Source organism: Drosophila biarmipes, unplaced genomic scaffold, assembly GCF_025231255.1.
Source record: "Drosophila biarmipes strain raj3 unplaced genomic scaffold, RU_DBia_V1.1 ptg000005l, whole genome shotgun sequence".
Classification (NCBI taxonomy): Eukaryota; Metazoa; Arthropoda; class Insecta; order Diptera; family Drosophilidae; genus Drosophila; species Drosophila biarmipes.
Window position 1 is genome coordinate 1,239,487 of NW_026114527.1, and position 11,118 is coordinate 1,250,604.

General features: G+C 38.3%; 1 protein-coding gene across 1 annotated transcript; it reads right to left on the minus strand.

Annotated features, from left to right (window-relative positions):
* Nucleotides 1-6,015: 6,015 nt before the first annotated feature.
* On the minus strand, nt 6,016-6,660 carry LOC122818959 (uncharacterized). Its single transcript, XM_044094642.1, has one exon. The coding sequence runs from the start codon at nt 6,658-6,660 to the stop codon at nt 6,016-6,018; it is 645 nt and encodes a 214-aa protein (XP_043950577.1).
* Nucleotides 6,661-11,118: the final 4,458 nt, after the last annotated feature.

Genomic DNA, 11,118 nt, shown 5'->3' on the forward strand with positions numbered 1-11,118 from the left:
TTGATTTGACAAAATGTCAAAGTATGTTCATAAATATGTTGACAATTGCATTACCTGTAGGCTATCTAAACTTCCGACTGGCAAGGTACAAGCTGAATTGCATTCCGAAAGTAAGCGTCCCGTTTCATTATTAAATCTATGCTAACTGCGGTTGAAACAGGCAAGGGATCTTGGCAATACGCTTTGTACGAAATTTAACTGGCTTCAAATTGCACTCCCAATAGGGTAACGAAAGTTAGTCCAAAAGAGTTACTGATTGAAAAAGAAGCTAGACCATTTGGTCTTGTACCCGTAGCTGAAAACTAGAGTTTGACTGATGTAAATCTAATCATGACTTACTCAAGAATGAGGAGCGACTAGACCCCAATTTTAAAGGCCCATTTTTAGTTCTTGAGCTCGAACTTACAAATATTCCCATGAATTTTTACGAAGAATAACTGAGAAGGGGTTTACCACAGAGCATGACGAGGTGGTCATGGATGAAGATGATGTTGGTCGGTGATGGCTGCGATGATTTATGAAAAAGAAAACGAAAATGACAACTGTTTGTGATGGCCGGTTGGTCGAGACAAGGCTTAAATTGTTGAGTAAAATGAAAATTGTTAGAGATAGTGATAGACGATATGAAAATGTGATTGCTTAATGGGGAAGCAAATGAAAATGGAAAATGAATATTGTTTGAATTGACAGTAATCCGGATCTCATGGCTTAAAATAATAAAAGTATTGTCCTTTGCTTAAGTGTGAGGAAGTGTAGGTTTGATCTGCTGGTTAGGAATTAAGAATTCTGTATAACTTTTGAATACAAAAGAATAATGTTATTAAGGAAAAATGTTAAGAAAAGAAAAATGATACGTTTAATTTGCTGTTCATAGATTAATAACTCATAAGGCTTCTGATTAATGAAATATAGCTATTTTGGCTTTAACTTCAAAGTACATTCTAGTTCTATTTATTATTGGGAGATAATATTTTGTAATGTTTCAAAGTTGGAAACTCGCGAGGACGTGTAAAAGTCAGGATGGCCATGTCGTGGATTAGTTGGCCAGTTCAAATTATAACGACTGTTAGCTTTGATTTGTCTTTTGCTACTCATTCGTTTTCATGTGCTTCTGTGCTGTTTCTTTGGCTCTCCAAATGGAGGCAACCCATTCTGTTGTCAACTTTAGTCTGTGCACTGGTGTAAGCGAGATAGAAGAATGCAGGTGTCCGCATCCAAGAGGAATAACTGAAAGTTCTCAATAGTGTGTGTATTGAAATGTGAGAGCGAGAGTGGAATAAAGTAGAGAGCAACGCTTGCAAAAAGGGACGCAAGCAGTGTTAGAGGACATTCGTATTTGAAGAGCCAAACTGAACAGATCATGCCACGTGCTAGAAAATGTTTCCGTTTGGACCACGAAGAGCAGCCTGAAGCGGAGGACGATTCCAGTGAATCCTCTATAGAAAGTTCTTATCTAGTTTGTGCTCTGTCTTATTTTTAAGTAAGACTTGATCTCCGACTTTTAGACCGAAATTATTTACGTTCTCATCGTATAGTGTTTTCGCTTTTCTTTTTCCCTTTCCAGCATGATTCTTGCCCGGTTGTATGCTGTTTCTTACCTTAACTTAATTTCCTTAGCATAATCATCTATCTTTTAGATAGGATCTATCCGAACGCGGTAATGGGCCAATAGTACCAATTAATACCGTGTCAAAGGCTGAAATGGGTGTCTTGATAATAGTCATTGGTATTAGATTGTTGGTAGGCCTGACAGGTTTTTACGTAATTAGTAACAACTTATATCATCGCGTTATTTTTAATAAAGTTCTCGTTATTCCTTATGGCCTCTCTTGATTAGGTCATCATTCAATTTTTTAAAGGTTTCTCTTATATTTTTTCATTGTTTTTGTCCACTATGGTCACCTCAGAAAGGAGCGCTATTTGTACTTTTTGCAATGTACTGTTGCCCATCAATGCGCTGGGTGCCAGTTGAAATTGTTTTATGCTTTGCGTTCCTTACTGTATCTCAAGCCTTTGGAAAAATGGTTTTAAATCAATTTTCCCATTAGAGTACAATCATCAATTAAAAATTGTGAAATTATTCGTTTTCTTCCTTACCAAACACTTACGTTTGACGAATTTAAGTTTCTCATATTTTCTGATGTCATTATTATTAACAACATCGTAGACTCTGGGCGCAGGAAGCTCTTTCTTCTGCAAGAGTTCCTTTTCTGATTTATGATCCCCGTTTTTACATGTTTCTGATCTTGTTAAAATTTTCATTACCTGTCTGTTTATTGATTTTAAATCATTATTTGTAATTCTGGACAGCGCTTCTGCCACATAATTATATTTCCCTTTGAGGTATTCCGCAGTAAAAAATATATATTTCTAAATCTAGCCTCATTCTTGTTAATTTTGAACTAGGTAAATTAAAGGTCGATGGACTGTTTTTACTATAAAATGTCTTCCGTAAACGTTTGGTCTGAAGTATTTTATAGCCCAGTGGATGACTTTCTTGCTCAGTGGTTGACTTGTTGGATTCTCTTTTAGTAAAAGATCGAGACGCATATGAAACTGATAAGTGCGCTCCGCAAGCGTATTTACTGGCGTCTGTTGTTATACAGAATTCTTTTTTAAAATCTGGATTTTGCAAGAATGTTTAGCCCGACCTAACTGATACAATATATCTTCTATGCGTGGTAAAGGAAATTTGTCGGCTAATAATTTTTTGTTTATTTGTCTGTAGTCAACCACTAGTCTCCTTCGTTTTTCTGCTGAATTTGGTAGACATTGTTTTGGATTTGACAATAATGGACTGCTTTTGTATATAATAGTTTTTTAACGACTCTAATTTTATTGTATCAACATTTAAACTAAATGTCTTCTTTAATGAAATCTATTCCTATAATGCCATCGCATGGAATCAAAAACTCAGGTGGAACTATTTGAAAGGATTTTATAAAACCTTGTCCTTTTTCTGTTGTATTCGAGATTTTATAACTGTCTAATTCAGGGTACTCTTGATTACATTGTTTGAGTAATGAAATCTCGGCTACCGCATCTACTAAAAATAATACATTTTTGATGGTTTTTTTCATTTTTAACTTTTATGAAAAAACTGAGGTTTATATTAATTTTATATATAAATTCCTACTGTTCTTCCTCTTTCTCCTCTTCTACCGTCGAGGGATCCTCCTTGTTTTTCTATGTGACCCTAACACTTCTGTTGGAATTATTTCTTCCATTAGAAGTATTCTGCGTGTGAATGTTTGTATTGTTTTTATTGCGGTTATTATTACCATAATACCTGCGACCTCCTCTATTTCCCCTACCTCTGTAGGTGGTATAACCTCGATAATTGTTATTATTATTGTACTTGTTGTTGTAGTACAGAACAGCCTTTAACTGTCCTGTAGCTTCATTCATATCTGCAAACGTTCCCGCTTGCATTATTTGTTTGACCTTATCTAACAAGTAGATCGTTGTCATAGCTTTGACAGCGCTTTGGATGCTGTATTTTATTGCTAATTCAAGTGGTAAGCCATCATAAGCTCCTTTATGACCTCTTCATCAACCTCAATTGGAGGTAAATTATCGGGTTGCACTTTTATGATATATGTACCATATATATGTATGGCTTTCGATAATACAATTATTATTATGTATTCTTACCGCTAAGTTAAAATGTGTAAAAGTTTAATTATCATTACTTAACTTAACATTCATTTCATACCGGTTTGATACAGGGGGCGATAGGCTGTAGTATGCACACATAAGATATATATATCGACCACCCACTGTACCAAGAGTACTAAAAGGAGCACGCACTGTAATACTTTGTCGAAGTGTTTATACAATTCAGGGCCTCGGTCATCAACCTAAGTGCCCGAAATACGAACCGCTCGCTGTGCCTTGGCCCGCACGCTAAAAGTGCAAGTGTAAGCATAATTGCAACACGAGCGGACCTCCTGTATGTGATATAATGTATGTGATACAATAAATTTTTACAAAACCAAATATAAAATAAATGATAAATATAAATAAAGAACGAGAACAAAAAAACACTATGAACCTATCTTCTTCGTTTGCGGGAGGGGAAAATTACATGGCGATTAAACGGTGAATTATAGAGGGTTTTCTAACTCATTTAAATCAAAGTATGGGGGTGCAGGAAATTCTAAGTATAAACTGGTTGAACGACCGAAAATTCAAGACCGAGACAACTTTTCTCTTTCAAAGATGATATGCTACTGCTTTTATTACCGAACTGTGGGGAGACAGCGACGTCCAGAGAATCTTTTCATTTGCTGAAGGGCCTACTGATGGGCAATCTTGCCTTGGGTAATTGACCCATTACTTGCTGCAGTAGTACGGGTCGATATCGAACGCAGAGGGTACAGGCTCGAACAATACGGCGCGCTAAATTCCTTGCATTGATGATCCAGAAATTCAGACGAAATAGCGCCACAAGCGCCCTTGGTCCGGCATGGAAGTTTCTAATGTGAAGGTGGCGGACATATTTACCATTGATGAGTTGCTGTGAAGTATTATTGGGTACTTCTCACTCTCAGGCAGATCGGAATAGTTGAGTCGTCCTCAGACCTTTATGAGTTAGAATCCGGTAGAGGCGTCTACGAAAGGAGAAAGAAACTTTAGAGGACCTTTAAGTATCTGATTTATAGTGAGATAAGGGAGTTCTTCTGGAAACGAGTGGGTCTGAAGACTCCAAGCTATGCAGTTTGCTGCGTGTTCTAGTTCTTCCGGACTGAGGGTTTGACCCTTGAACTTCGATGATCTCCGAACGACGTGTATGAATCGCAACATCCATGCGACAATGCGTAGACAAACTGTGTATGAGCTATGCCTTTCGAGTGACGCCAGCAGATAGTTGTTTGTAATTGTAGTTGAAAATATGTGTTTCCGTTTCTCGCAGTTAACGATGTCCAAATCGATGGCAGCATTTTTTGCAACAGGCCACTTTGAATGCCTTCATACAAAAACGGAGGACCGGTGAACCATATTGATGAGTCCGGTTCGATGACAGTGCAACCACGAGAGACAATATCAGCTGGGCTGCTTTGGGTGGGCGCGAATCTCCATTTGGCGGCAGATGTTAGACTCTGGATTTCTGACAAGCGGTTTCCTACGAAGGTTGAGAGTGTAACGGAGTGCTGCTGGAGCCAATGGATTACGATTTGTGAGTCTGACCAGAGGTAAGACGGTATAAGTCTTTCTCCAAACAATCCTTTGACCGTGTTGAATAGTTGAGCGAGTAAGTGTGCGGCGCACAGTTCCAGTTTCGGAAGCGATTGTTTCTTGACAGGAGCTACTCTAGACTTTGATGTCCACAACCGAACGGTGGTGTTATTTGGTCATTTAGTTCGCACGTACACACAACATCCATACGCCCTGATGGACGCATCGCAAAAGCCATGTAGCTGATTGTTGTTGGCAACACCGCAGTACTTGGAGAGTTGGCAACATGTTCAAAGAATTTAAGTAGTCGGTCCATACATCATTTTGAGATTGTGGAACCGATTCGTCCCAATTAAGATTGAGTATCCACAGTTCCTGAAGAAGCATTTTCGCCACGATGATGATCGGTGACAAGGGCCAAGGGGGTCAAGGAGTGACGATTCAATGGATAAGATGGATCTCTTTGTAGCTGGCGAGGTTTGTCGTTTTGGAGCATCGGTGAACAAAAACGCATCATCGAGTTGATTCTGCGCTCGTAACGTTTTCCTCACAGATGTTGAGTCTCTTTGTGGGCTTGCTATCAGTGAGCTCAGGGTGGTTTGAATGCCACTTGGTCAACGGAAAATTCCCCTTTTGAAGAACTTCGATGACTTCTTGCTTGATGAGTTGCAAGGTGTTTATGTCGGTTGCTCCGCAAAGCAGATCGTCTACGTAAAATGACGATTTGATAGCCGATGCGCCGGTCGTGAATTCCTCCTTGTACTTATCAGCCAAGTAGTGTAAACCGCGCACTGCTAGACACGGCGCAGCGGCGCTTCCGTAAGTGACGGTATTTAGCTAGAACGTCTGCAATTCTGAGTCTGGGGAGTCTCTCCAAGAGATGTATTGATATTTTCGAAAACTTGGATCGACGAGGACTTGCCTGTACATCTTTGTCACGTCAGCTGTCAAGGCATATTGAAACAGTCTGAATTTGAGAAGCTGCAGATAAAGATCCGTTTGCACAGTGGGACCCACGAGCAGTAGGTCATTAAGTGACAGTTGCGAAGTTGTTGTGCACGAGGCGTCGAAAACCACTCGCAATTTGATTGACGTGCTCGAGGGCTTCAAGACGCAGTGGTGGTGTATATAATAATGCGACTCGTGAAGGGCTGGATTGGTCACCATTGACATGTGACCTAGCGCCTGATATTCTTGCATGAATGAGACATATTGGGATCTCAACTCAGGAAATTTCAGCATGCGGCGTTCCATTGCGTAGAATCGTCGACGAGCCACTTCAGCGGAGTTTCCAAGGCGAGAGGGATAATCCTTAAAGGGAAAGTTGACTATAATGCGACCGTGGGAGTCCTGAACTGTAATGTTAGTATAGAGCGCCTCACAGATTTGGTGATGCGGATGTAGACTCTCAGGTAAGACAGCGACGGCTTCTAGCTCCCAAAGCTTCTGCAAGTGGTTATCAATCGAGACTGTGCTTGACATAAAACATTCTGAAACTTGCCGAATAATGTTTTTTGGAGTATTGGCAAGTGAGGTGCAAGCTTTATTTGGCCAACGGCAAGCGAATGGTAGAAGACTTCAGCGCCTAATAGAAGATCGATGAGTCGAGATTCATGGAATCTTTCATCTGCCAAAGGTGTGTTGGTGGGCAGATTCCAAGACGAGATGTCAATCTCAGAATCTGCCTGATACGAGATGTGTCCGATGACACAGAATTCAATTGAGAAGTGACAATCTGTGATGCGTGATTGGATGGTTGTTGTGGCCACGTGCTTTATATTAGTTTACGAGTGTCCCATGCGGATTCCCATGTTGAATTTTTCATGCTGAAGCCGAAGTTTTTGGGCGAATTCCTCGTTGATGAGATTAACCTGAGAACATGCATCAAGCAATGCTCTGCCAGGCCTGTATTTTCCTGATGCGATCCAGAACCACGACCGTGGCTAGGATAACTTTTTCCGGTTGAGTGTGCAGATGAGGGAACGTTATCGGATCACTTGGCTGGACTGGCAGATTGTGCGGCTGTCAGGACGTGCTGCTATGGCAGGAATGTCCTTGTCATGGTGCAGCATTGTGTGATGAGCTTGATTGCAGCTGCGGCAACGACTCCTTGATGAGCATTGAGCGAATCAATGACCACTGCCGAGACAATTGAGGCACAAATTAACTTTTTTGACTGTTTCAAACCGATCAAGTGTTGTCATCGATTTAAATGTTAGGCATCCAAACAGTTTGTGGCCAGCTGACAAGCATAGCACACATGCAGATTGAGTGATTGCGAACAACGATTTATGCCCATACGACTGATTTCGAGATTACTTGCTTGGGTGGACTGGCCCTTGTGATGTGGGGTTGCTTGATTGAAGGTATTGACAATGAAGTTCCAGCACACTCGAACACTGCTTCCAGTTAGGCAGATTTTTGAAATCCAACGACTCGTTTCATTTATTGCGGGTGTGCTGATCGCATTTGTCAATAACGATGTAGATCAACATGGCCTGGGCAATATTTGATCTGATACCAAGGGATTCCAGTGCTCCATACATAGCAGACAACTTATCCACCAATCCTTGTAGCTGTGTTGCGTTTGATTTCTCGACTGGTTGAAGTTTAAATAACGCAGCTATGGTTTCTAGAAAGATACATGTTGGACTACCAAATCTCTCATTAAGCCGCTGCAAAGCCTTGGGATAGTTTTCGTTGGTTATTGGAAACGCCTTGACTGCGTATAATGCTGGTCCCTTTAGGCTATGCAGCACATGGTTGAACTTTTCTAGATTGCGATGGGATGAGGGTGAGGCTGACTGCGTTTACAGCTTCAGTGACGACGAAATTGGGAGATGAGAAAATGAACGTCTCTTGCCGGCCGTTCATTTCTTGACTATAATTTATGAATTGTTCAATTGTTTATAACTTTTAAATTTGCAAACACTTCCCCAAGTTGGGCACCAAAATGAACGATGAATTATAGAGCGTTTTCTATAATTATAACTCATTTAAATCAGACTATGGGGGTGCAGCAAATTCTAAGTATAAACTGATTGAACAACATGAAATTCAAGAACGAGACGACTTTTCTCTTTCAAAGACGATATGCTACTGCTTTTATTAACGAACGCTCGCTAGGCCGAGCAGATCGGAGAGTTAAAAGAGGGCTTACAGCTGTACCTGTGAAGACATTAGGTTTATACAGTATTCTATTCAAAGAGCGCATATTTTTTTAACATTGCACTGCGTTGCATAATTTTTTCATTGCACTGCGATACATATTTTTGTATATATAATATAAAAACTAATGTAAAATTGAGCGACATTAAAGTTTCCCAATTAGCGTGTGGCCTGAAAACCACACAAAAACGAGGCAAGTTTTTCCATTGTTAAAAAAATTGTTCTCACATTACCTACGGCCCAATAAGGTAAATTTTTAACTACATGAGAAAAACTAAATGGCAAATAAATTATAAATTAAATTACACGCTTAACATAAAAAATCCTATAGCAGCTCACAGAAAAAACACCCAAAATGGGTTTAGTAGACGTAAAAGAAGTGGACTCCACAGCAAACGTTATAAATAAAATCGAGTCCAAAACAAAGAATACAGATTTAACGAACATTTTATTATCAATCATTGTCTTCATTATGAGCGCATTTATTTTTTATAATAAATGTATATCAAAGAGACCCATAAATAAAAGCCAGTCTAATGTTCTGGACAAAATATAAAATATATAAAGCGCCAACAATAATTATAAAAAAATGTTCGAAATATAAAAAAATAATACAAAAAAAATCCACAAACCATCTAATATAAATATATGTATTCATATATTTCTTTATTGAATGAAGATTTTATTTTATCAAATAATCTTATCTAATGTACAACGAAAAGAAATGAATAAGAAAATATATAAAATATGAATACTACTACTACAGAGTGTATTAGAATCACTCTTGATAAGAAACCCAACTTTCAGAACACGGTATTATCAAAAATCGAAAAAGGAGCTAAGCCTCTAATAATCAATGAATTCGAATATGAGTACATGTATAAATGGATAGGTAAGACTTCTACCTTGATAAATTGCTCAAGTACCCAGAAGGCGATAGTATTGAGCACCGTCCCGAACCTAAAAATTAAATCAGGTATTAACAATAACAAGATACTTGGAAGACATCTTTCATTGATGGTTTCAAGAATCATTAAATAATGGAATGGGAAGATTATATAAAGATTGAGAGTAGCCCTACTCAACCCGGTGACCGTAATAAAAAATAATAAAAACAAGAAGCTATATTGTCTACATTCCATGATGATCCAATACAAGGTGGTCATACAGGCATTACAAAAACCTTGGCCTAGGTCCAGAGACACTATTACTGGAAAAATATGTCCAAAGACAGAAAAATAAACATAAGTAAATGTCCTAAATGCCAAAAGTTGAAAACGACTAAACATACTAAGACACCACTAACTATAACCGAAACTCCACAAAGAGCTTTCGATAAAGTAATTGTAGATACTGTTGGTCCACAATAACACTCATCTGCGATTTAACTTAATACCTAGTAGCTATACCTATACCAAATAAAATATGAAATGAAAATACACTAGCAAAGGCTATATTTGAAGATTTTATTCCAAAGTACGGTCCAATGAAGAAGTTCATTACGGACATGGGAACAGAATATAAAAATTAAATTATTGAAGATCTGTGTTAATATTTACATATTAAAAACATAACTTCACCACCACCAGACAGTAGGTACCGTCGAGCGAAGCCACAGAACACTCAATGAGTTCATTCGTTCATACATCTCAGTTGACAAAAGAGATTCGGATGTATGGCTGCGATACGTCGTATACTGTTTTAATACAACACCATCTAGGGTATGATTTTTGTCCATATTTTTGGTAAAATTTTAAAAAATTTAAAATGTTTATTGAAAAATTAAACAGGACCTAAATTAGATTTGAAATATACAGGTCCTTATAAGGTAGAACAACTAGGAGATAACATAACTATAATAAATAAAAAAATAAAAAACAATAGTACATAAATATTGATTAAAACTCTTTATTTCATAATCAATTTTTATTTCATAAATATATCACGAATGGCCATACATAATATAAGGGTACATATCATAACTATATCTAAAATAAGGATACACAATAATAAAACAAAAAAAAAATAGAAAAAACAAATTAAAAACCAAAAAAATATTGAATATTAATGCTATAAATAATATAATTTTTTCTCAAAGTTTGTAAAGTTAATACTAGAAAATAACTCCATTATATTTCGTTATTTTTCAAAAGGAGGGAGATGTAGTATGCACACATAAAATATATATATCGACCACCCACTATACCAAGAGTACTAAAAGGAGCACGCACTGTAACACTTTGTCGCAGTATTTATACAATTCAGGGCCTCGGTCATCAACCTAAGTGCCCGAAATACGAACCGCTCGCTGTGCCTTGGCCCGCACGCTAAAAGTGCAAGTGTAAGCATAATTGCAACACGAGCGGACCTCCTGTATGTGCATATACCGCCAAGCTCCAGACTAAGTGAGCATAGCTATATACTTAAGAATACATAGGACGTCTCTGAGCTGCCGCTGTTGGCAGCGCCGCTACGTGACTTAGACCTCTTTAGCCCCTAAGTAAAGTGGGCTCCTTCGAGCTCGGAGCGGCAACAACGGCTGCTCCGAAACAATCAATAAATTTGTACAAAACCAAATATAAAATAAATTATTAATTTAAATAAATATCGAGAACAAGGAAACATAAAGAACATAGACGGGGCTGTCTACCGCATTTTCTTCCTCACTTCGCCTTTTTCCAATCGGCGGCGCAGTAGACGGGGTTTTCTACCGCACTTTATTCTTCACCTTCGCTTTTTTTTCCAATCGGCGGTGTAGTAATTTTTAAAATA

Coding starts and splice junctions, on each gene's coding strand:
- LOC122818959 (XM_044094642.1), bottom strand. CDS start 6,660: ATGTCAAGCACAGTCTCGATTGATAACCACTTGCAGAAGCTTTGGGAG.